Source organism: Mytilus trossulus, unplaced genomic scaffold (genome assembly GCF_036588685.1).
Source record: "Mytilus trossulus isolate FHL-02 unplaced genomic scaffold, PNRI_Mtr1.1.1.hap1 h1tg000463l__unscaffolded, whole genome shotgun sequence".
Classification (NCBI taxonomy): domain Eukaryota; kingdom Metazoa; phylum Mollusca; class Bivalvia; order Mytilida; family Mytilidae; genus Mytilus; species Mytilus trossulus.
In genome coordinates, this window is record NW_026963372.1 from 96013 (window position 1) to 124005 (window position 27993).

Genomic DNA, 27993 nt, shown 5'->3' on the forward strand with positions numbered 1-27993 from the left:
CGGTTATTTGCTTATCTGTCAGTTTCTATGTAAACACCATTCAGTTAAATCAGTTAATCGTATCTCCGCAGTTCAATTAGTGTTGATAAGAAGAATTTATTCTTAGCGATGTTTAAGATTTATTTAGTAATATGAACCGCAGGTTTTCAACGGCGAAAAACAAATTATCAATTCAATGTCTTCAGGGTGATCAAAATATATGCACATTGAATCAACGAACCAGCGTTATTTTTCACCACGTGATAATAATATCGGCTGCAACGTAACAAACGTTTTCGCGCCAAATTTTCTACATATACCAGATCGACTACCACTCAATATTCATTTTCGACAGTTAAACACTTTGGTTAATAAGACTTAAATGTGGAAAATAGAGCGCTTAACAAGCATCTGCCCTCTGTGTATACTTGATTGTGTATAGTATTGCCAATCTTACAAATTGAATTGGCGGGCTGTCAATACATCAATATCCAGGGATGAGCGTGTGACAAAAAAATTACAAAGAATTATTCATTTTTTCTTAAATTAGGACACAACTTTTTCAATTTAAAATGGACAGTAAACCGAAACCAAAGCTTATAGTTTTCGACCTAGGTAAGTTATAAAAATTTAATATATAATAATCCAATATAAGTTACACCTGTTTTATTTTATTATTAAGGGGTGCATGCGATTTAATTCATTGACTTCATTTCAATTGGGATTTCATTTTTTTTCTGTCATAACGAAAGATATTAACAGCTGATTTTTAGGAAATAAAGTAAAAGAAACTGAAAATAAAGGTACGAAACGAGGAGTGTTTTCTAGCACCGAAAATAATGAAGAGAGGCACATATAAAATAGATTGAACACTATCAAATGTGTATTACAATATAACTCTGCCAGAGTTGGTTTTTCAAAATGAAAGTCATCGTTCTCATTAGTATTATAAGATGCTACGCCCTGCGATGATAGACTATTGACTGTTACCTCATCAAACATAAATATGCCAAAGAATCTATCACGACACATGACTGATGACAAAACCACATTAACTATCGTCTTGATAGATTATCATGAATCATATGTTTCAAGGAGTACGATTTTTCTCAAGGGATTTCGGATAATAATCATATGTCTAAAGGAGTATGATGTTTTCTAAAGGGATTCCGGGTAATGATCATATACTAGTACATGTTTCAGTAAAAAATGTAGTATATTCAATTGGCAAATGTACTAGTATTTGATGGCCTTGTGTTGTTTTGTTTTTGCTCTATGGTCGATGTGTTGTCTATTTGACTGATTTTCCGTTCCCGTTCTCTAGTCTAATTTTCTATAAAAAAAAAAAAAACTGGATAACTTTTTAAAAATACCACAAAAAAAATATGTATATAAAAAAAAAATATTATAAATTTGCAGATATAGGCCAAATAACCGGTAGTATTGGTCCTTTTTTTTTTTTTTACATCTACGCCGACTTTTTTACTCTCTTTACGTTGATTTGTTTGTTTTGTGACATGAAAGCGAAGTCAAACAGAACAAATTAAGAATACATTTACAAGGAAAGCTCCTGTCGGTTTTTATTTCAAAAACTTAAAGGATCAAGGTGCATAGCGGTTGATACGATGCGAGCCATTATAGAACCATCATAAATGATAACTAATCTCATTATTATTCGAAACAAAAAAATATTTTCCAAAACAATCTTCCGAATACATAATTTCTTAGAAAATCCCGAAAGATCTTTCTTTTTTTTCTTATAATAAATAATCATTTATAGAAATGGTCACAATTCTCTACTATATAGATCTTGCTCATCGAAATTGAAAGATATCAATACACACTTCTTTATTTTTTTCAATGGCTCATTTGTTACTGTCACACGAACGTTTAACTATAATTCTGATTAAAAAGATACTTCTAGTCCATCAAAAGCTCATCATAGATACCAGGATTAAAATTGTGTTCTCCAGACGCGCGATTCGTCTACAAAAGACCCACTAGTGACGCTCTAATAAAAAAAAGTTAAAAATGAACTTCTTATATATGTTTGGAAATCACAATGAGAATACATGTATGTTTATTTGTATGCACACCCTCGCATTAATACAGCAGACTTCTCTTTTTATCTTAGAAACCTTTTTTAAGAGATGTAAATTGGTGATTACTGTAAAGCTGTGTCCATTGAGTTTTTTCACCTAGGGTTCAACTGGAAAACTCAATTTCTTAACAGCACGTGCGATCAAATATCAATTTATCGCAAATTAAAAAAAAAATATATGGTAAACATATTTCAATTTACGCGATCTGGAATGTACATGATAAGTCTTAGATACCATCAAGACATACCGATCTTTATCCATTCATATCTTCAAAAAGTTCAAAATAGTAATGTTTTAAAGTCTAAGTCCCCATCTTAGAAACGATTACCGTTTTAAAAAACTATTTTTTATGTTTACGCTGGTAAATCAGTTGACATAACACGTGCATTACTCAGTCTGTTAATATTGTCTCTCAGTCATAAAATCGCTTCCCTTAATTATTGCAAGACATACCGATTACAACATTTCAGTTATCTATGACAGCTGTTGTTATTTTATAGTTCTGTAATAAGTTAACTATCTGTGTGTATCATAACAATAATTTTTTTCTGATTTCTAAGAGAAAAAATGAATAGTACATTCTTAAATTATTACATCGCACTGGCGGATCTAGAAATTTTCATAAGTGGGGGCCCACTGACTGCCTAAGAGGGAGCCCGATTCAGTCAAGCCTCAGTGATTCCCTATATAAGCAACCAATTTTTTTCCCAAAAAAGGGAGGACCGGTAATTTTAATAACCAAAAATATCGGACACGAAAGACACCACCAGCTTCTTCCTATAGATTTACAATGGGGAAAAACGCATGGCCAAGCTTTATAACACCATGATATGGTTTCAACCAATTGTACGTTTACAGATCTTACCGCTTGCGTCCCTGATAATAGTTGTTGCATGCGATACAATGAGTGGTTATGTTCTTCTAGGAACATTTTGTGAGTTGGCATTGGAAAATCTTCTGGTTTTTTTTTAAATATTGAAGTAAAATTGAGACTGGAAATGGGGAATGTGTCAAAGATACAACAACCTGACCATATAGCAGACAACAGCACAAGGTCACCAACAAGACCTACTTTACATCTTTTCATAGATTGAACAAAACTTTTTTAAATTCATTCATCGATAGATAGATTTGATGAGGAGTTTGGCTGTGCCTGCGGAATTCTGATTTAAAAGAGTTTGACTGTACATGTGGGTTTCTGATTTAAAAATGGATATCACATCCAAATTTATACCGTGATGTTGTTTATACAACCCGTAAATTGAGATACGATCTTTGTTAACTCATTGATCCTGTGCCTTAACTGTTCTCAAAGAGTAGAATGTCAATTTCTACATAAGGAAATGCCTGAATCAAATAAAAAATATGAAAAAAAAATTGATGTGAACAAGCTTTTGATTTGGCTATGAAACTTTCCGTTTAAAAATATCATTAAAGTACTGTTTTTATGTTATGATGCTTTTTCTTACACAGTAATAAACTCTTTCAATATTGTTTTTATCGATATTAATTGAAATTGATTATGATTTTGAAAATTAAAACATAATTCGATATTATATATTGCTGTATATGTAGGTATTTATGATATCAGTATTCTATACATCCTGTCGACACTGTTTACCTATATTTTGGCATTGCACAAGGTTATAAATGCCCAGGTTAGAGTGGGTTTCGCGCTCAAAGCCGTATTTGATCCCGCCACTTTCTGTGTCGCAAGCATACCTAATTTCATTGTTAGTTATTTTAAATTGTACGGAGTGGCTATTTGTCCGGCTAGCCGGACGAATATTGCCAGGGCTATTTGTTCGGCCATTGTAATGCGCATGTCATATAATGTGCGTTCGGAAATGCGTGTAATATTATCTTCAGAAGCACCAAGGGGGCGCGTGTAATCTGCTCACTGATTTTCAATTTTAAGGTCATGGCTGTTTGGAAAACGGTGATATATTAATATTTGTGATAAATTTTGCAGTTGTCGGAATTTGACAATTGAACACGATAAGAATGATATAATCTTATAAAAGGGACTCTAAAAAATTGAAATCACAAGGAAAATAAAAGATAATTGATCGGTTTTACAAAACTATTCGACTCGCTACAGCTATGTAAATGGTGGAAAATATGTTCAAAGCAAGAGTAGTTGAGAAAGAACTTTACAATTGCATGTATAACTGAATGACATTTAGCTTAGTTATATTCCAAAAATGAATCTTGCAAGTAGCCCTCGAAGTGGTATCGATATCAGGGAGGGGGATTGAAGCTACAAAATAGCTTGGAATGGGAATGTTGGAAGTAGGATTATATAAAGTGGGGTAAAAAATGTGGGGTAAAGAAATACACTGGACAACAAAGATGGAATCAGGAGAAAAAAATCCTTTACTTTAACTTAAAATGCATGCCACGAGTTAAACACAACCCAAGTTTGTTTTACAAGTTATTTCTTCTCTCTTCTTATATAAAAAAAATATGGGATGTATATGGTTTTTTTTCTAATTATTCGTTATCCACATATGGACTATATATACTACTACTAGTATGTAGAAAACAATTATTTCAATTACTAGTAACAAGATTAGGCCCTAACACTAAAAATTACAAACATGTGCTACCCCCTGGTGCTTTTGAAGATAATATTACACGAACACACAAATATTATAGTGACATGCGCATTGTATTGGCCGGACAAATAGTCCTGGTACTATTCGTCCGGCTAGCCGGACAAATAGCAACTGCCTAAATTGTAATATATTTATTTGTCCAATTACTGTATTACATATATAGAACTTACAGTTTATTTTAATCATGATGTTTAATTATTCAGAGAAAATATCAAATCTATCTGTAAGAAATATATTATAGATTATTACAAAATCAAAACTAAAATACTTTACTTCAATGTTCACTCATATAAAATATATTGTCTAATTGTCTACGAGTAAATGTGTTGTCTTCGTTTGATATGACGGTCAAGTTATAAAATCTGGCCAATATTAATGGCAATGTTCTTTAGAATTCTAAGCATACAGTCTTTACGATTACGGAATAACGCATGCGTCACTTATGTAACTTAAAAACTCGGGTTTCTATGTGAATTGGAAAATAATCAACTAGTTATTGATGGCACGTAGAAAGGATTGACATTGCTAACTATCTAACAAAATTTTGTGGTTACTTTTTTCTGCATGCCAAGATTATGTTTTTTTGTTGTGGTTTCCGTTGTTTTAAATATGTAGACATGTTGTCACGATCTGTATAAAAAGAGGCGGAAGGTAAAAATCGAAACTCATTATACAAAAATAGATTTGCAATACCTTGATGAAAACAAAAATTAATTAAAAGACAAAATCAGTCATGAACATATCATGAAAATAATAAAGACCAAGCCTCCTGAATATTTCCAAACACAAGGCCTTGCAGTCACTTCACTTAGTGTTCGGAGTACGAAATTTGATGTGTTCAACTCACCAAATCCAGTATTTTGATTGGTTGATTTCTGAGTCCGAGTACAAATGTCGTATGCGAATATTTTTGACCGCGATACGAGGACAGGTTGTATCAGGTTATACAAATGAATATTAGTTTCATTTAAGTATCTTTTTTTTAAATATCATATTTTCAAATTAGTTCACAATAAAGAGGGCTATGTTAAGATATAGTTCAGCGGAAAAAGTTAGAAACCATAAAGGTTTTAATAGAATAGTTTGATAATATAAAAAAAAAAAAAATAGAAAAAGCTAAACCAATAAAAAAAAACACAATTATAACTGACATCAACCTTAAAGTATAATTGTAAACTCCTCCGAATTAAGTTGCGCCGTCTAGTTAAACGTGAGATGGCCAGACACGTTAAAAGTTAGGGGCTGTTATGGATTCGAAATGGACTGTTTAAACCACCTCGATGCCAGTTTACATGTTCTTAAATTTTCTCTTATGATTGATTTAATCATGTAGGATATTTTGTTTTTATCTAATGTCGAAAAGATCCTTTGGTCACCTAATTTATGGATGGAACTTCAATTAAAGAGTTTATGAATATAAGGTTTGATTAATGTGTAACTATATATTAATTGTATCAAGAGATTCGTTTTTAAACCATAAATATCTCATTTCATCTTTTAAATAGCTTTGTTTACCATGTTTTATTTAAATGTTTGTATGACATTTGTACATCAAAAGTTTTCGCTCGAATTATAGCCCATAAAACCATAAAACAAATGCTGTTAATGATTTTTAGTTGGTTCTGCAAAAATACGTAGCTCCTATATACTAGTTTTATAATTGCATCATTGGCATTTTTTGTGTTTCGTAACTTTGATTATGTAAAAATTACACGGTAATTTCATATTACAGAAAGTTCTGTGTGAAATTCACAGACGCGTGGCATCCTTTGAAAGATGCGTTATGTAAATAATCGATAGAGAGTTAAAAGCACCGAGAAGACAGCGAATTACACAACTTGCTAATTTCACAATGTTGTATTTCGATTTGTATATTTAACGGAACATCACCAATAACATATCCTTGTAAGTTGATATAGGTTGAACAATCATTATTCAAACACTTCACGATTTGTCAGATTTGGAAAAAGTTCTGAATCATAAATCATTCAAGAGAAATTTCATTTATTGCATGCCGAGAGAACTTATGTCAGCAACTTACATAGGCATATACGATTATGGTCACTTAACTTTGCTATACGATTGGATCAATTGTAAGTTATACGTCAAGTGCCTTCTAAATTTTAGGGTATTTGTATTTGAAAGACTAGTTAGTCAAAATATATGAGGTCCGCTTAGTATTTAAGACTGATAATGTAATAGTAATGCCAAAAAGACAAGCTCTGTACGATAAGTGGAAAAAGACGGTTTGATAAGTACTAATGTCATAGGACAAGGTCAGTACGATAAGTGGAAAGACTGTTTAGCTAATAGTGATGTCATAGAACAAGGTCAGTACGATAATTGAAAAGACTTTTTAGCTAATTATAGTCATGTCAAAGGACAAGGTCAGTACGATTAGTGAAATAAAATGATAAGTCAAAACTTTATCAAATACAAGCAGGCTACACTAATTAGAAAAGACTGGTAAATCTATAGTAATGTCAAAGTACAAGGTCAGTGCGTTTAGTAAGGAGACTGGTAAGTCAATAATGACATATCGAAGGACAAGGTCAGTACGATGGCAAGTCAATAGTGTTGTCAAAGGGCAAGGTCAGTGTGGTAATCGAAAGCAAAACGATAAGCCAATAGTTTTGTTAAAGGACAATGTCAGTACGATAACTGATAAAGACTGGTAAGTTAATAAGTATGTCAGAGTGCAAGGTCAGTGCGATACCTGATAAAGACTGGTAAGTTAATATGAATGCCAGAGGGCAAGGTCAGTACGATAAGTGAACAGACTGGTAAGTCAATATGTTTATCAGAGAGCAAGGTCAGTATGATAAGTGAAAAGATTGGTAAGTCAATATGTTTGTCAGAGGGCAAGGTCAGTACGATAAGTGAAAAGACTGGTAAGTCAATATGTATGTCAGAGGGCAAGGTCAGTACAATAAGTGAAAAGACTGACAAGTGACTTACCAGTCTTCTCACTTATCGTATTAAAGTCGAGATGTAAGTCAGAGGCAAGGTCAGTACGATAAGGGAAAATACTGTAAAGTCAAAAGTAATGTTAAAGGACAAGGTCAGTACGATGAGTGAAATAAACTGCTATGTCAATTGTTATGTCAAAAACTATAGAGGTGCGCTAAGTGGAAAGACTGGTTAGTCAATAGTTATGTCTGATCCTAAAACAATATCTTAAGAGAAGACAATGTGTGATGATAATCGGGTTACCGTGATAATTTGATCACCACAAACAAGTGTTGAGAACAAAAACCTCGTTAAAGCCGAGAATTCTGTCAGCAGCTCCTCCTTAAACAATTCGGATAGAATCAGACAACAGAATCTCGACATCTTCATTGAAAACAGGTGAGAAAATAATCACCCTTAATCGCTCTCTATCAAATTTGTCAGAAAAAAAATTAATTACTGCCACCATTAAATATTCATTATATTAAAAAATATCCGAAATTAATAGACTTGTGTTTGACTTCTTTGTTACGCGATTAGAACGTCTAAATCAGGAAGACTTTGATCTATTTCTAGAAAAATAAGTCAAGGTTAAATTCAGGTTCTTGATATTTCGATTAAATATTTGATGATATTTGTTGGATCATATATTTGATTTATTTGCACATCTGTCAATGACATATTTTCCGCTGGCACTCTAAGTACATTCGATGATTGTTTGTCTTGAAATGAGAACATAACGTTAAACATGACAATATTTGTAAAGGAATATGGGGTCATTTTTTAACTCAGTGGCCTGTTTCCTCTTCTCCTGTTGGCTCGGGAAATATAAAGCACTGCATGCAACGGAATATGGGCCTATATTGCCGGTGAAAATTCCGAATGCTAACATATAATCCCCACAAATTTTATGTTATTAGGTACAATGGCGACATATCATTGTAAATATATTTTCAACGAAGAATATAAATTATATGTTTTATAGGACGATAAATCAAAGAATGTTGCGAATGAATACCGTTTACCAAAACTATAAATACAAAGAACAAAACTATGCATATAACACGAGTATGCACTTTGACAATACGATTGGCAACCTTGTGTTCCATAGAAATAATGTTGCTGAGTTTGTCCTTTTAGATAGATTAAAAGCACCATTATATTCTAAAATGACAGAAACGTACTGATGTAATATGAAATTAACTCTGTATTCACACCTGGAGTTGTTGTGGTCTGTGTATAATGCCTGTCCGCTGAAGATGTTCTTGAACTTTTGACTTAACACGATTAAGGTGGAACCCTGCCATGTGAACATGCTAAAATCATTATTGGTTACCAGTCAAAAAATTAAATATTTCAGTCAGCCTTGAATGATATAAAAATGGATAATATTTGATGAATGGCCAACACTAATAAAATGTACTATTCTGTTAGAGTTGAACCAAGGCAATAATTTGATTTTAACGTGTTCTTAAGTCCTCTGATAACTATTTATCAAAGTTTGAATGACATATATCATGTTAAAGAAAATAATTGTAAAACTTAGAAACTGTTTGTTTATCTGTAACGTTATTTGAAAAAAAAGCTTTACCGAACAAACACACTATGGTGCCATCTCAATATAGGAGGATCAAGAAAGAGGCAAATACTAGATAATTACTTCCTAATGCAAAGGCATACACATTATTCATGGTTGACGGTGGTACGATGACCTATGGTTGCTAACTTCTGTGTCATGTTGGTCTCTGATGGAGAGTTTTGTCATTGGCAATTATACCACATCTTCTTATTATCGTCGGTTTCCACTACGTCATACTACAATTTTAGCAAAAAAAGTTAGCAAGAGGGAAATACAATTCGAAATTGAAAACCACCGATATGATAGATAAACGAAGTTTCTATTATGGAGCTAAAGACTGGCCAATAATGTACCAACCAAGTATCTGTGTAGAGTCAGGTTCACTTCAAAAGTGTAATCTGGTGGATATTTGTCACATTGGTACCATCATATCACACTGCCACATTTTTATATGTTGCATTTCTAGATGCGGCGCTAGTCGTGCTTTTGGTATATTAAACCCTGCTGATTCATTAAAATAATACTTTCCATCAACTAATGCTTTCTTACAGTCAGCGGAGCACACTATGCAATTTACATTTGTGATTTTTGGTCCCTTTATAGCTGACTATGCGATATGGGCTTTGTTCATTGTTAAGGGTCATACGGTGACCTATAGTTGTCAATGTCTGTGTTATTTTGTCGCTTGTAGAGATTGGTCTCATTGCCAATCATACCACATCTTCTTCTTTACATGTTAGAAGACTAATAGAACATTATAATGTGTACATCCTGTAATTTCTTGATGTGCGCATAAAATACTACGATTTATTTCCATTTCTATAAATTAAATGCAAAAAATCAAATAAAATTTTTACAATATTTCCACAAAAAATTAAGTTCCTCCATCGATCCTTAACCTAAACTATTAGTTTATTGATGTACATTGGTTAATCGTTCAGGCATCTTGAAAAATGTAAACATCCTGTCGATATTTAACAAAACCTTTTTACAGATTAAGAAAGGCGTCGATTAGCGTGTGTTTTTACAGTTGTCAATGAAAGGCAGAGCTCAAATTGATCAAATATGTAAGCAGAACCCCGTTGTAAGCGTGAAATAAATTGCTGTTGTTTAGTCTGTTTCCCGTCTTCTGTATCTTGGATGTGTTTTATCTCTGTAACTTTAATTACTTAAGAATTGTCGCCCTGGCAATATTGAAGATAAACCTTATTTTATTACAAAAAGGCATTTGAAGGCAAGTCTGCTTTCAATACTAAAAAAACTGTTCTTGCTCTGCATAAGGCATTGAGCTGAGTATTGTGGGATGGTTCCTCAACTTAGGTTAAAACATTTAGAGACTGATTAACAAACACACACCTGCTGTGTATAGATATGTATTTATAAGATATAGTCCTTCGCGGCATGGTGGGGTCGAGTCATTCCGATATCATTTGAGTATAGATTTGCCAGTTGTCCTTCCGAGGGTCAGAGGTTTACTCCGGACACTCCAAATTCCTCCGCCGATGCAATGATATTGAATAAAGTGTTGAACATGGTCACCGTGTTAAAAACCAATAAGAAATGAAGCAACGTATATCATTAGAATAGGGAGAAGTTTGATGAAGCTTCTGATTGAAATTCTAGCAAGTATTAAAGTCATTATTTTTGTTTTATACATGGAATTTAAAGTAAACCTACCATTGAAAATAACAATAAACTGAAAACAATTTATGATTGTTTTATTCTATCAGATAAGATACAAAAAGAATGACGAAAACATAAGTTTTTTTATTGTACATAGTTCCCTAACATTAACATGATCTTACTGTTTGGAATTTGATAGAAAAAAAACCTCAATACAAGCATTCTGTAAATGTTTACCGAATTCTTTAATAAAAAAAATCATAGTATATGTATGTCGACTATTGGTGAGCTGACTGCATTAATAATGTTTGACATTAAAACGTTTTGTTGATCAACTTGTCTGTACAATTTGCTGGGACAACAGTTATGTGTAAACTTCAGAGAATTTCAATATAGACATTCTTTTCTAGCACTCTCGCATACTCCCTTTTCCTAACTGTATAAAAGCCTTGTGGCTTCTCAGAATCGTAACTGATTGTCTTTGACATAAGCGGCCCTCATATCGAAACAAAGATGTCTGCCTTCCGATGGAACCGCGCTAATTACTTATTATTACAGACATGATTGAAGATAAAACACGTGTAAACAATGTTTCAACAATTACTTTAACAGTTTTATCGACATCAGACGAAATACCAGTCAGGATAATTGGGTTGACCTTTACACTGTAAGGTCATGAAGATTTCATCCAGTATTTACAGGAGTTATAAAACTTGTCCATATCCAAGTAGGAGGTGATAAAAAACAAAGAAACCTTAAGAGATCGAAACTGTTTCATTCGTATACATTTGTACACGTTTAAAATGCATAGTTTTCGGCTTTGCACCACGTAAACTTTAATTTCGCTTGCTTTTCTGCTTTAAACAGTTTAAATATTATTCTCAGTCGTTTTGTCCCTTTTCATTTGTTTCTACGTGTCAATGCATGACCTTGTAATAGTTTTATGTATGGTATATAAAATACAATGATTGTAATAACTTCACAAAAAAGCGCATGTTTTACATACAGTACTTTCCAATACAATTGAAGTTGTTGTTTGCATTCTACTTCATAATCTGCGAATTGAAACCAGCCGGCAGGAGGGGTGTAAACACGTAACCTTCTGTTATATCGAAAGTTTTAAAATCATGTAAGTTCAAAAATTGATTGACAAAATGACAGTATTGCAAAACTGCAAACTGGAGAGCAGAAAAACAAACCGTCCAATATTCGCAGAAAAATAAACTTAAATCTAGTCAACTTTTCGCTTAAGTATTGCTGTGTTTAAATAACAAATCCTTCCGTTACAAAAAATAACTCTTAAAAAATGATAATTTAGTTTTTGATGCGAAAAATCCTGTATCTACTATATATGTATATGAGAATTAATTACTTCATACGTGTATGAACACAATGTAATGAATAAAGTACAATGTATATTCTGTTTTCCATCGAACAACTAAATTGTTGTCGTCGTAGGAGTACACTCACAGTACTTCAAAACAATAAGTATTCAATTGAGTTGTCAGAAGTCTGTGTTTTATCATGTCACGTGTACACTTGAACACAGCTGATATCTGTGGTAGGATGACACACGAGTACGTGCATGTACTAAGTTATAATAACATTTAAAGTTATCACTTTTTAATACAAATTTAATCAACCCAATCAAGATCAATTAAAAACGCAAATCAAACAAATAGTTTTTTTCATAAATGTATCGTTCCCGGTTTTTTTTTTTTATATCTATGACCGTTGGTTTTCCCGTTTGAATGGTTTTACCCTTATCATTTTTGGGGGCCTTTATAGCTCGCTGTTCAGTGTGAGTCAAGGCTACATGTTAACTAAAGACCGTACTTAGACCTATAATGATTTACTTCGACAAGTTATGACTTAGATTGAGAGTTGTCGCATTGGCACTAATACCTCATCTTCTTATATCTAATAGCTGTATACATCCAAAGTAGAAACTTAACTGGGTTTATGAATAAGATTTTTATAAAATACCGAACCACAAGGAAAATTTAGAAAGGGAAATCCATAAAAACTTACAGAATCAAACGTTACCAACCAACGGAACGAATGATAATCAACTGTCATATCAGACATTTTCATAGAAAACGATCATGGATTAAACCTGGTTTTATAGCTAATCAAACCTTCCACTTGTATAATAGTCTTCTATAGTAACTTTATGTTAACAAAACTAGTACGCAACCCAAATATATATTAAAGGTTAATATGACATTAATTCAAACAAAATTACAACATAAAAAAAATGGACAAAGACTCATACACCTATTCGAGTATCCACTTTTCACAAAAGGAAACAAATATCTAGCCGGCATTGACGTGATGTCAATAACCGTGTAGAAACAGAACACAGAAACGCACATCAAACTTATGGTTTTTTTTTGTCTGTGAGAAAGAATAAGTGGATGAGGCATGAGGCATTGAATAATATTAACAACATGATTTTCTCGTTGAGAACACGGTTAGAAGAAATGATTGCCATAAAGTAGATTCTTCAAGTTATCTCAGAGATCAACAGAAACTAAGGCACCAAACATTTTACATTGAAATGCCTTATCTTGATAGATGCTACCGTTAAATGAAAAGATGATAATAAGACACTTCAATATTAAGCATCTGAATGCTTGAATATTTGCAGTTTATAGTCGTATAAAATAACAAATTGGATAACAATGTCAAATTCATTGTATAAACCTTTATAGTCATACTCTTAAATAAAAGGTAAATCGTGAATGAAATTTTCAAGACATGATCTATCTATTCAAATTTTCAAAGATACGTAATCGATTGTTGAAAGGGGAAGCTTATATAATAGGACTGACGTCTCTGAAATTTATGTTCTGGTTTAAGGATTAAAACAAAACTCGTGATACCCAAGAAACTTATCACAAGCCATTTGAAAACTTTCTGAATATTTTGATTCACAAGCCATTCTAATGCAACAACGTTTGTAACGTTCAATTTGATAGGATAACGTCACTTTTTTACATGGCATCAATTCACAATTGTTGCTATGGGACGTACGCGCAAGCTCAGACGACATATGCCAGATTTTAATTTCATGTTTTAACGTTGTTTGCTGTCAGTTTCTTTAGAATGGTAAATTTAATTTGCGACCATCAAATCCCCAATTGATGCCGTCGGAGCTTAAAATACAATACATTTATTTTCTAATTTGAAAACTTTCTGAATATTTTGATTCACAACCTTGGCCTTCTTACGAAGAGAGAATTAAAATGTGAAGAGCAACATACACAAAATAAGAACAATGTCGCCAACAGTATAATCTAACTTAGCTTTTCGATTTTCAAGAGATTGCAGAAAGGCTGAAATAAAAATGCGTCAGTTAACACTGAAGAATAAAACAAATGAAGTCGATACAACAACAGCAGGATGAAAATTGACTACATACCTCCTTTTAACTCGAGATGACGAACAGCAATAACAGTGATGTTCCATAAAAATATTGCTTTAAAGTTCAATAGTGATTATGCATTTGTATTATGCATTAACATTCTTATGTATAAAATATAAACCTTGTTGGTAGGGGTTGGGTAATCGTAATATAGAAAGCTCAAGATTGAGTAACTAAAAATACATCAATACACTAGAGGTAGAACCAACCTTCTTCATGAAGGTGGTGACAAATCAAAACTTTCAGTCTGATTAAAACAGGCAACTCCATGAAATGAAGTTAGTTTGTAATCATGATCCAGTTAATATAGATATTCTGGATTATCCTTTTCCACTAGAACAAATATTTCAGTATTTGTTCCCCACAGAATAAAGGATACAGATTCAATAGCAGATGATTTCTTATTGCCACAAAATAAGAACGGGGACAATATGTAACATTTGTTTAATGCAATAGTAGAGCGCACGTGTGTCAAAAACACAAAACCAAACCAAATAAATGGTAATGAATGTAAAGTAATACATTTTTGAATGACATTACAAAAGCATAATGTGCATACATCTGTTTCTTATCCTGACAAGTATGATCATTAATGTATACAATAAAGAAATGTGGAAGCAGAAAGAAAACAAATAGGTGTTACGCAACAGTTATTTAATGTTCACTTACATCACACAAAACTTAGAGATTACTCATTATGTAAAGATATGAATAATGTTCTATCTGAAATTTGAATAACATGATGTCAGTAATATTGATCAATGCGTTTAAGCAAACTTTGTACTTTTGGAAGATGAAATAGTAAGGGTCGGAAGTTATTAACAGCTTTCGTCAGTATACAACATCGTTGTGAGCTAAATTCCTTGTCAAATGATGGTAATGTTTTACGATGAAATAGTAGATTCCCTTAAAACCATCAGACAAGTAGAGCTCATGGGATACCAAGTCATAGTAATGAGTAGATTTCGTTTCTGTGTGTGTTGTATTTGTCGTTTTGATTTTTTTTGTTACACTTCAGTGATTCTGTTGTTTCGTTGCTTTCCTCTTATAGTTGATGTGTTTACCTCAGTTTTAGTTTATAAGCGAATTTGTTTTCTCTCAATCGATTTATGACTTGGTGACAGCGGTATACTACTGTAGTAGTGTAAAATGAGTATCAAACATAACTACAAACTTTAAAGCGTGTAATTTTTACTGACTACGTTGATCTGTTTAATGAGAACATTGAATGTCACTTATGGTGCTTAATGGGTGTTATAGTCTGATTTGAGTGGCATTATCTTAACAATTAACTTGAGGTAGTTGTCCTCGTTGAGATGTTATAATACAGTTAATGCCTACTCTTCTTGTCTAGATTATTTTGCTTAAAGTTAATGGGTGACCCGATAGACTTTATTCATATAATTTTCCGACTGAATTTTGTTATACAGAATATAGAATTTTTGACAGGTAATCAACTCTGTGGTATGACATTCATGTACTTGAGCAACTAAAAGAAGTAAAATCAAGCTTACAATCGGTGCAATTTTGGTGAAATTGTAATAGAAATAAAAGAATAAACCAGACTTATTCTTCGAATTGCACTACCTGTAACTACTAAGTTTAAAAACTTTAGCTGTATTGCTTGAGACGAGAAGATGGCCAATCTGAAGATGAGATGAAACGATGATATTGACGACCGATATAATGCATATGGTTCTTATGATCTGAAGAGACAACGTAACATTTAACAGAATATAAAACGAACCACACCATCACCTGTTCGGAAGAATAAGCAGTTTTGAACGATTATTGATATCCTCTGTCTGATATGTTGGTCGCCATTAATGGTATTTCTGGACTTTTGACAATTCTGAGCTTGACATGTTATTTAGTGGTTCGTGTTTCGTTGAAGACTGAATGTTTCCCCTATAGATGTTCTGTTGTTTGTGTCGTTGACGTATTCATTCTCTAAATCATATTTTATTTAAATCCTAGAAAAAAAATTTAAACAATAAATCTACAAAATAGATCAAAACATCACTTTTAAGTTCAGTAAACAATATAATAAAACAATGCTCAAAGAACTAAGAAAAAGATAAAATATGACAATCGTACTTAAAAATGATGAATTACTTTGTACTTTACGTTGTAAAAAGGAAAGCTGGTATTTAGATTTATCATATCATTAAAATTCAAATTTTTATCAAAATGAGTGTTACTAGTTCATGAAGGGCGATTGAATGTTGATAATTATCAGTCAAAATTCCAAAAATAACATACAAGCTTCCTAAAATATAAGTTAAACCAATTTATCTGTTTTTTTAGTCAGATTGTGGCATGTAAAATGATATTCCATACGGTGTTTAAACAGACTTATCTCATTCATACTATGTTATATCTATATTCATATTTAAATAACCCGTAAGTATATTTTGAAATTATTCTTACTAAAGTCAAATGGAATGCAACATAGAAAGCCAGAGGCATCTATTCTGGTTAGTGTTTCAAATAAATTACCCAAAATTGTCTATTACTGGATACATGTAAGATAATCAAGACTACGTCAAAACATTTTGAAAATCAATTTACGCAAATTAGTGTCAAATTATTTTTTCTTTGTATACACTTTTTGCAATTCTTTTTATATGATAACATGCTAGAAATAATCAAAGGAAAAGGCCTCAAATTGATTTTGCACGATAAGTGATACAAGCAGGCGAATATAGAACTTTTGTGTGTGCATATGTGAAAATACAGTTTAGAAGAAATAAGTATGAGTGTGGTTTGTAAATAACTTTAAAAAACGCATAGATGGAGAGTTGTCCCATTGGCACTCATATCATATCTTCTGATATCTATATAGGTTAGGAAGTAGATTAATAATTTGATTTGAAATCTCAGATTATTGTTTTCAATGTGACAGGAAATGTTGTCCTATTGATGACGACGAAATCTTATAGTTTGTTTCCGTGTGTGTGTTGCATTGTCGGTTTTTTTTTGTTGCAATTTTTTGTTTCTGTTGTTGGTTTTTTCCCCCTTTATATTTAATTTTATTGTCTTTCTCCAATTTTTAGTTTGTAACGCTGATTTGTTTTCTCTTAATCGATTCATGCCTTTCGAACAGCGGTTTACTTCTGTTTCCTTTATTTCTCTATTTTTATTTGCTAATTAATCATTCTCTTTAATCCTTAATTTTTTTTAATCTTTAAAACCCCAATCCATGACCTCATAGTCAAAATGTGTTTAACTCGCAATTGGAGAAACTGGTTCTATTGTATCTTCAGTGACTATAGCTGGTATTAGGGTGTGGTGTTCGCATGTTTAAATTGTAATGGAAATAAATTGAGGAAAACGTTGAATGTTCGTTAAAAGTGGAAATGCCCTAAACTTTTCCAATAACTGTAACACGTAAATCACTTATAATAAAGGTCGAGGATACTTCGTTAATTACCAGATATTTTGGGTATTTCATTAACTAAGAAGGAGAGACAGAGATCAGAACTAATTGTTGTTCATATTCCAAGATACCATGACTTGCCACTAACATTCCTCTGGTGATCTATATGTACAGGTAAACCATGCCGATTACATAACAAAAACTAATTAAAGTTCCACACAAAAATAATAATTAAAACAACAGACGAAATTTCAATCAGCGTCAAACATGCTTCACAGCTGTTTGGTCATGTGACATCAGCTTTAATTATCTTAATGATTATTACTTAACGAAAGGCATGATGTATTTGTTTGTATGTAGAGTGATTTTATGAATGAAAAGAAATTTCTTTTGCCATGTAATTCAAATTACTGCTTCTGTAAATAAAAAAAATGTAAGCATGAAGGAGAAATCCATTTGGTCTATAAACGATGATTACACTTGCATAACTTGTGATGAACTCTGGTTTACGTATTGTTTATGTAAAGCAAATGTGTTGAGGTAGTTGAAAGCTTTTGATGGTTTGATTTTTAAAGAGGGTTGGATATCCTGTGTCTCATTATATTAAGTTATGGCGGTAATTAGCTGATTTTATTAACAGATTATTTGTACTACAGATCTGCAACAGATTCCTGTTCACCAGAAAAAATACAATCTACAATTTATAGCTCTTTTCAAAATGCCAAAAAAGCCATACATTTCTGTAAGTCAGGAAACTAATTTTTAACGTAATGTGCGAACATATCATAAGTTTTTTTTAATTAACCTTATTTCAATTTAATCATTCAAACTTCATAGCAATACAACGACAAAAGCATAAAGTGCGACACAAAATCAAAATTACCACTAATAAATATGGTAAATACATTCCCACAAACGCATTATAATATGAATGGACCTGATCTATCTTAGAAGTTTTTTTTGTTAATATTCTAAACAATTAATATTTTTTGTACCATCTCGATAAACATTTAATAAGTGTTTGATACATACGCACAAACACAAAAATATCAAAATGCAAACATACAACAAAAAAGTACCAATATAAGGCGATATTGTGTTTATATAGGTAAACAAAAGTTGTTGTATATACATAAGTCAATGTCAATTCAACCAATGCAAAAACACATCGCAATGGTTATCATAGGTACCAGGTTTATAATTTAATACAACAAACGCGCGTTTCGTCAATATAAGACTCGTCGTTGACACTCATATCAAAATAGTTTTAAAGCCAAACAAGTACAAAGTTGAAAAACATTAAGGACAAAAAATTCCACAAAGTTGTGCCAAATACGACTAAGGTAAATTTATAATTTTGTAAACAGGATTTTTAAAACAAATCACCTATAACAAAGATTATCTCAGAAAAAAGGTGTGTCTAAAGCTATGTAGATAATATTAACAATATTCACTGCATGCGATTTATGACACTACTACATTTTTGTAATCTGATGTACAATATTAACTTGACAATTTCCTTTCCATTTCAGATTACACATTGTGGCCATTTAGGGTAGACCGAAAAAATAATGTAGAGCCTCCATTTAACCGAACGCCGTAAGTATTTACAATTCTTCCCAGCTGTTATAAAACTCTGACTAATAAAACCACAGCTATAATGAAATACTGATCAGTTAAATCACAGCTATAATGAAATACTGACCAGTACAAGCACAACTACAACCAAATACTGACTCTAAAATAAGAAAATATCAAATACTGACATCTAAAATCACAAACTATCAAATTATGACCTCTAAAATAACAATGAATCAAAAGTTTATGTATATGCCTTTATTTTCACAAACCAAATTACAAATTTTAAGATAAAAATATAAGTATACATATTTCATTAAAAATTACATAAATAACGTACGAAAGTTGATAGAGACATTCACAATTATTCACACAGAAGAGTTAATTTTGTTGTTTATCTCCTTAATGACGGCATAACGTGTGAGATTATTGTGCATTAAATTGATGCATACCTATTCACAACTGTTCTGTTTCTGTTTGTTAGAGGTTTTGACAATGATAAACTGTTCTGTTGCTTTCTTCATTAGAGTCTTTGATTTATTTTTTTATTAGGTGATAAAAATAAGGTATTTCATTGTCTCACTGTCTGCTTTAAACTTTGAATTTTTGAATATTTCGAAATACTCAAGATACTCTACACCAGGAATAGATTATCTTAGCTGTGTTTTTCAAAAAATTTCGAACCTCTTCAACTTCGAACTTGTTTGGTATTGATGATTCGAGTCTAATTGATAAGTCTTATGTAAACGAAATGTGCGTTTGGCATACACAACATTAATATAACAGAATAGAAAACTTGATTTTGATTCAGCATAGTATAAATAAAGGCAACAGTAGTATACCGCTGTTCGAAATTCATAAATCGATTGAAAAAAAAATCCGTGTTACATACTAAAACTGAGGGACATACATCAAATATAACAGGAGAACAACGACACAACAGAAACTCTAAAATGCAACACACACAGAAACGAAAGTATCATGTCATTGTTATGACTTGGTACAGGACATTTGAAGAAAACATGGTAAGTTGAACCTGGTTTAGCGGCTAGCAAAGATCGCGTTTAAATTTCAATGTTAAATAGAACACTATAATAACAACATTTCTTGGCAGGACTACAGTACAAAAAAATGCAAGAACATTCAGGACAGAGATATATACTAATAAACAATTTAACAAAACCTAAAACATACAAAAATATTTAGCTTTGGTGAGCTTTTTGTTGAATATAAAAAAGCATATACAAAACAAATCAAGCAAAGCAGCATATAAATATAAAGCATATTACTGAACAAGCAACAAACAAATTTTCACATTTATAAACAATCTTAAAATAAGAAATCGATTTAAAAATTCCAATAGAACGCGATCTTTCTTTTATCCTGGTACATGTATCTATGCTGAGCTTATTTTTCGAAATTATGTAGAGCGTTGTTGGTTTTTTCTTCTTCAAAGCAATAAAATCCTATACATGTCTGATTATTTATCAATGTCTATTTACAAGTTCTCTACTTCAAAGAAGCAACAATGTTTTAAGCGTTTCCCTGTATAAGGGACAGTATGTCGATATTTAATAAATTTATCTCTATATGTATATGTTTAGTGATGGAAAAGTGCTAAAATGAGTGTGTTTTACTTCAAACCATAAACTGTTTTCACTCCTAAGCTATAAAATCCCTGAAACCAATCTTCTGAGATACGCATTTCGATATTTTATGTATTTAGAGATGACTCTTGCTAAAGTATTTGAAAATAGAAAATCAATGACAAACGTCGAATATGTGATTTTTAAACAGTCTTTTCAGTTGTACAGTGTTGTTGGGTTTTGTTTTCTTCTTTAAAATTCAATAATATCATATACAGTTCTGATTTTTTTTCAATGTCTTTTTTCTATTTCTCTAGTTCAAAAAAGAAAACAATGTGTTAAGCGTTTCCATTTATCAGTGACAGTATATCGATATATAATAAATTTATCTCTTTATGTTTATTTTAAGTGATGGAAAAGTTCTTCAATGAGTGTGTTTCCCTTCCTAAATCATATAATTTTTTCATTCAAAAGCTATTACATTACTGATACCAATTTTCTGTGATGCACATTTCGATATTCTATGTGTTTTCATGCAGAGATGCCTCTGGCTAAATTTTTGAAAATCCAAAATCAATTACAAATGTCGAATAGGTGATCAACTGAAAAAATATCAATTCTAAAGTAACGTGTCTTATGTAGGAAAAGTACATTTTATTTCAGCATCTACTCACTATTTCTTCTATTATATTCCAAATAAATGTTTCACAGGCGACAAGTTTTTTGCTATGTCTCTTTTATTTTCGAATTTTAAACTTGTTGCCTTTTGTTAGCTATTATTCGTGTGGTTTTTTTTTTGTCAATTGTGTTCTCCTATGTATTTATATTGTAGTCCTGTAATGTTGTGTTGTCATTTTAATGTTATATTTCAAATGGTCATAAAAGAGGGAGGTTTGGCATAACACAAAACCTGGTTCAACCCACCATTGTTTTCTTTTAAAATGTCCTGTGCCAAGTCAGAAATATGGCCATTGTTATATTATAGTTCGTTTCTGTGTGTGTTACATTTTAACGTTGTGTTTCTGTTGTGTCGTATGTTTTCTCTAATTTTTGAATGTGAATTCACATTACTATAAGACATGTCACGGTACTTATCTATCCCAAATTCATGTATTTGGTTTTGATGTTATATTTGTTATTCTCATATGATTTTGTTGAATGCTTAGTCCGTTTCTGTGTGTGTAATATTTTAATGTTGTGTCGTTGTTCTCCCCTTATATTTAATGCGTTTCCCTCAGTTTAAGTGTGTTACCCCGATTTTGTTTTTGTCCATGGATTTATGAGTTTTAAACATCAGTATACTACTGTTGCCTTTATTTTTCGTTTTAGCGTCGATGTCAAAAGTTTTTTGCTACACTTAAGAGTGTTCTGTATGAAATGTTTTGTTTACGATAAAATAATCCCTGTGAGAAAGTGTCTTCTCTACGATAATTTTTTTTATGATATAATAAAGAGTTTTCTCTTCGATGAAGTGTTTTCTGTACAGTGAAATGTTTCCTCTAGGACGATTCTTTTTCTCTCCGCTTGAATATTTTCTCTATTTCAGTGACGATAAAGTATTTATTTCATTTCAGTATTTACTCCTATGAAAGAGTGTTTTCTCTATATTTCAGTGACGGTAAACTGTTTTTTTTTTAACATTGTTTACCCTATGAAAGTTTGTTTTTTTGTATATTTCAGTGACGGTAAAGTGTTTGACGCCAACAGTAGGGAGATCAAATCATTTCCAGATATTGATCATATTTTATATAAACTACACGATGAGGGATACAAATTAGCAATCGCATCAGAGTAAGTTAATAGAAAAAATAAACGAAAGCAGAATATTGATTATAAAATAATCAAAAGTTGCAAAATATTACCTTACTAAATTAATGTTATTTCAATAAAGATTTGACAAAGGTAATTTTAAAATGATGTTGAACATTGGTTAATTTCTTGTTTCTAATATTTCAATAATATAGACTATTTGTTAAGTCATGTTAGAGCTAGGATACCAGTACAACTACATAAGTTATCCTATTTTATTGCTCAGCAATTTGGCAGGGCACGGTACATCAGCAATACTTTATTGTCATATGCATTATTGTATTATGCAACGCATATGTCTAGCATACCACAAACATTAGGCTGAAATGGATTTTTAATTTATAAACAGATTTGAGGTGCAAAAAAGATTGGATATAGAATCCCAGATTAAGGTCAAGTTACAGTAAATGGGCTATGTCACAGACTTCAGTAAAATTTGGTATACAACTCTGGCTCGCTGAACTTCAACTGAAAATCGAAAAAATAATGCATTTATCTCAATTATCATTTGAAATATTACTGATTGAATTCTTACAAAATGGGTGAACATTTGTATAGAAAGCACATAAAATCGGCGAAAACCCTTCTAAAATTTGTCTTAAAATCACCAAATCTCGTATTCTACTCCATAGATTTTTCTTAAAAAACTATATGTTGTTGATACATAAATTTTCATTATAATGATGCAAAATAAAGATAGGGTCACCGACTTCGTTTTTACGGTAAACTTCATTTAAAGTTGCGTTCTTTGTGAAAAAATCCAACAAAACGTCGAAATAATCGTAACGTTATCGCGTTGCAGGCCGTAAAACGTTTATATCATTAAAACAGAAATTTATGTGTCAACAACATATAGTTTTTTAAGAAAAATCTATGGAGTGGAATTAGAGATTTGGCGATTTTGAGACAAATTTTAGAAGGGTTTTCTCCGATTTTTTGTGCTTTCTATACAAATATTCACCCATATTAAAAGAAATCAATCTGCAATTTTTCTGATAATAAAAGAGATAAATGTATTATTTTTTCGATTTTCAGTTGTAGTTCAACCATCCAAGGTTGTATGCAAATTTTAAGCAAAATCTGCGACATAGTCCATTTACTGTTCCTTGACCTTAATACGTTAGAGTATATACTTATTTACAAAGGCATTAGAATGAATGCATGCACCGTACATTAATTACGTTAGGGATACTTACACTATACCATTAACCTACACTGAGCAAAAGACATTGTAGTACAAATGTCAAACAAAAAGATGAGGCGAAAGATGCCACAGGGTCATTCAAACTCACAAGTCGAAAATATTAAACTGACAACGCTGTGGGTACAAAAGAAAATGACAAACTGTAATTTCTGTTAATTTAGTCGTTTTCGGTCAAGTTGCATTGATGTGAAAACAAATCTGCAAACAAACTGCAATACTGCATACGTTATTTATTTCATGCAACTGTAATAACTAACCATTTTATTGCCCGAAAAGGGAAACGAACTGTGTCTTTTTTTAAACTGCAACAAATTGTGTACTTTACTTCATGGTAATTCAAAAAAACAAATAGGAAAACAATTTTTCAGATAAATTTCATTTTTTAATTAAATTACATGCCACAACCTGACACTTACAAATGTATATAAATTTGGCGCCTTTGGTTATATCTTTGATGCCTTGGGGGATTACTAGCATTATATGATCTTATATTTAACATCCGATGGATTTAGACAAGACCACCTATTTTCATAAAACCGAGTTTCATTATTTTAGAAAGCTTATTCATGTTTTTCATAACATTCCTTTGATAAATACTAAAACAACACATTAGTGTTTAAAGATGAAGTTTATTTTGATTAAATACTATGATATCTTTGAAAATGATCACTTGCTATCTATTTTTTACAGCAGATAAATCTTGATTGCGGATGATTTAGATTTTATTATGATAGGAAAAGATGCTCTCTTAACTTCTTTCATATAACTCTACCGTTTTGACAGTTTCTTTTATATAAAATACGTTAGATCATGTTTAATGGCCTCTCTGAAGAATGCTCAGGTGTAGGTTTCAACACGTAGATCTGTGATGATACTAAACAAACAATAACAAAGCGTTTCTTTGCCAGTTTCGTTTTGTTTTAAATCTGAATAAAGGCAACAGTATACCATTGTGCAATTGTCATTAATCAATTAAGCAAAAAAATTTCCGGGTTACAAACTAAAACGGAAGAAACAATGGTACAACAGAAACACTGCAAGAAAAATAACATTTTTCGAGACCATTTATTGATTTCGTAGTAATAAATAATTGGAGTTGTTTGTATATTTCCAGTGTATGAGAAGAATTTGGCTTTTTTTTCTCAATTCGATATAATTTTTTAAGTAATCTCTAATAATCATGCAAATGTAAATCTTTAATATCAGTATGATAAACATTTTTCCATATATGTTACTTTTGTAGGGCATTCTATAAAGACGAAACTAGAAGACTTGTATCTTACTTTGGATGGGATGAATACTTTGACTACATAGAAATCTACCCCGGATCAAAAATTACTCATTTCTTACAGTAAGTCAAACACTGATTTTTTTAAGTGATTTTTGTAAAAAAAAATTAAGCCATGTTTTCCGCTTAAAATCGTTATAAATTGATTGATTGATTAATCGTTGCTTGCTTGCTTGAATTGGTGCTGAATGGCAAATATTAAATGCATACTCATGGCAAGGACAAATAAACAAATTATACAAAAGGTTTGTTATGCAAAGTGGTTCGGCTGCATGCATAGAGAGTAAAAGGCAATAAAAATTTGAGAGTATTTTCGATTAGAGCAGACATTTCCTTAAAACCGTATACGACATTGGACCGGACATGACGTAATTTAAGAGGTTTAGTATGATGCTTAATCGTATAACTGTTCTGAATACAGCCAATATATATATAAGAAGACGTTGGATGAGGGCCAATGAGACAACTCTCCATCCAAATCACAATTTGTAAAAGATGTCTGATTTGACGTTAAAGAAAAAAACATGTCGTTTTGCCAATGGTTGATTTCTTACTGAACACTGACATTTAGAGAAGATCGTTTGCTTATTTTTTTATTGAAAAAATTACAAACTTAAAAGAATTTCAAGTTAATGATCCTGCGCTTATTTGATACACAAGATACGAATACTGACCTTAAAACCAAACAACTTGTACATTAAGATAATAACTGATATCAGAGGATCTTATTGATTTGATAGTTATTACTTATTTTCTTTTAACGAATATATTTAATGTATTTTGCAGAATTAAAAAAGAAAGTGGTATTGAGTTTCCAGATATGATGTTCTTTGACGATGAGAGAGATCACCTCTCTGAAGTAGCACATACGTGTTTAGGTAACGCATTTGTACTCATTTATATTAAATCAAAATCGTTTCAGTTGAAACAATATTTTATTTTCACAAAATTGCACGAAATATAATTATTCAATATAAATACTGGGATTCGGAAATTTTAGTTTTCAGATCAGCTATACAATCAAATGAATAACACAATAAAGCACAGAAAATTATTAGAATGATAAAAGTACAAAAAAAACATTAATACCCCTTCGTGTAATAAAGCAAAACTTAGTAAAATGGATACATTTTGCCTTTTGATAATTCTGCTTCAATGTATTGCATCGTTTGTATAAAATCAATAAAACAGAACAAACGCCAACAGGTAATACAACTTACTGGACAGAACAACAGAAAACAACTGCCTCTTCCGAAAACAAACAACAGATGCAAAAACAGAAAAATCACAACGAACAAATCATGGTCCAAATTGTTACCAAGAAAGGAAGGACATGTAAACACTCAAAGAAAATGAAATTGAAGTTTTGAGTCACCGCTATTTTTTTTAAAACAAATCTGATTATAGTGGTGCAAAACTTCCTGATATCTGGTTTGTAAAAAAGTAGATTTTGTTTGGACGAACTCTTTATAAAGTTAAAATGTTTTTTCAGGAGTGACCTGTATCTGGGCCAATCGTGGAGTGTCAGAAGAAATTCTAGATGAGGCTTTTCAAGCTTTTGTAAACAACCATTCAGACAACATTAATACCAGTACTCTATCTATAAACAGTGTAGATTCTGACGAATCACAAAGTGAAACAACTGTGATTTATTGTCACAGACGTAGGGGGTCACGTGCGTCCATACAATATGACGTCCCTCCTGTCATCGATCGGGCAATACGACTACGCGGACGAAGAATGTCAGCGCCTGCTTTAAGTATAAACTTGAAAGACAACAAAAAGATGTTTGCCTGTCCCGAAATTATTGAAAACTAAAGTTATTAACCAAGAACAAGACGTATGAAAATAGAGTAGAACATAATCCAAACGCTGATGACGCAGTCGACACTTTTGAAAATCTGACTCTTCCAAGCGTTTGATGTAATATTTGACGACTATATATTCATAGAAATCTGAGATAACCTTGACTTCTTGAAGAATTCAGGAATGTGTTGATAAATATTGGTGCATTAATTGTTTGACTTGTTTGTCGATATTGATGTTAAACTTGATGGATAGTATATCAATCACTCATCACTACACTTAATGATCAAGGCAAACTAGAGAACATTCATACAACACCTAGTTGAAATGACCATCTGTTTACTATCAAGACGCCATTAGATAATCGCTTGGGAGATTGTCCAAATAAAAAAAGGACATCCAACTATTCAATCATTCATCTTCTATCCCATCCCTCGTTTATGATATGTTAGGTATCTGGTCATATTGCCAACATATTCTTTTTCTGCTTTAAGTTTAGATTGTATATAAAACTACGAAAGCCTGTACAAAACGCAAAGGATATATATGTTTACTTATTTTGTAAAATAAATAGTTTAATTTTTAACGGTCTAGACACATGTTTCATACTTAATTTTTAACGGTCTAGACACATGTTTCATACTAGATACATTTTTTTGTATACATGCAATTAAGAAGCATAAACTACTTAAATAGATACTTTTTTTTCAAAATGCACACATGTCCGTCATTTTAAGTATTTTTATAGTTTTTTTTTTAATTGTTCACATCCATACTGGAAGAAGCTGTCTGAATCACAGGGAACAAATATCTTTATTGTAAGATCTTTTTCGTACAGAAAAGAAGTCGGGAATGGGAAGATTTAAGTGACCCATAAATAGAGGGGAAAAAAAGAAAATACATGTATATGAAAACCAAACACAATTTGTGCCAAAAAGTTCCACCTTTAGATATACAAATTGATGTAGACGTTATCAGTGTATATATTAGCATGAATATTACGACCAGCTGAACATTTTTTCTTATTAATAGGTATTCATATAGAATAAATAATATATTAATTGTT

General features: G+C 31.6%; 1 protein-coding gene across 1 annotated transcript; it reads left to right on the plus strand.

The window, feature by feature from the left end:
- Positions 1-111: 111 nt before the first annotated feature.
- LOC134702454 (magnesium-dependent phosphatase 1-like) lies at positions 112-27993 on the plus strand. The gene is made up of 6 exons (XM_063563357.1): positions 112-594; positions 19189-19255; positions 22501-22611; positions 25077-25184; positions 25908-25999; positions 26614-27993. Exons 1-6 carry the CDS (start codon positions 552-554, stop codon positions 26937-26939), a joined length of 747 nt encoding a protein of 248 aa, XP_063419427.1. The 5' UTR covers positions 112-551; the 3' UTR covers positions 26940-27993.

Bases quoted from the DNA above. Each gene is read 5' to 3' on its own strand.
- LOC134702454 (XM_063563357.1), top strand. From the start codon at position 552: ATGGACAGTAAACCGAAACCAAAGCTTATAGTTTTCGACCTAG. The intron at 19,256-22,500 runs GTAAGTATTTAC...TGTATATTTCAG, and splicing joins CCTCCATTTAACCGAACGCC to TGACGGTAAAGTGTTTGACG. The intron at 26,000-26,613 runs GTAACGCATTTG...ATGTTTTTTCAG, and splicing joins AGTAGCACATACGTGTTTAG to GAGTGACCTGTATCTGGGCC.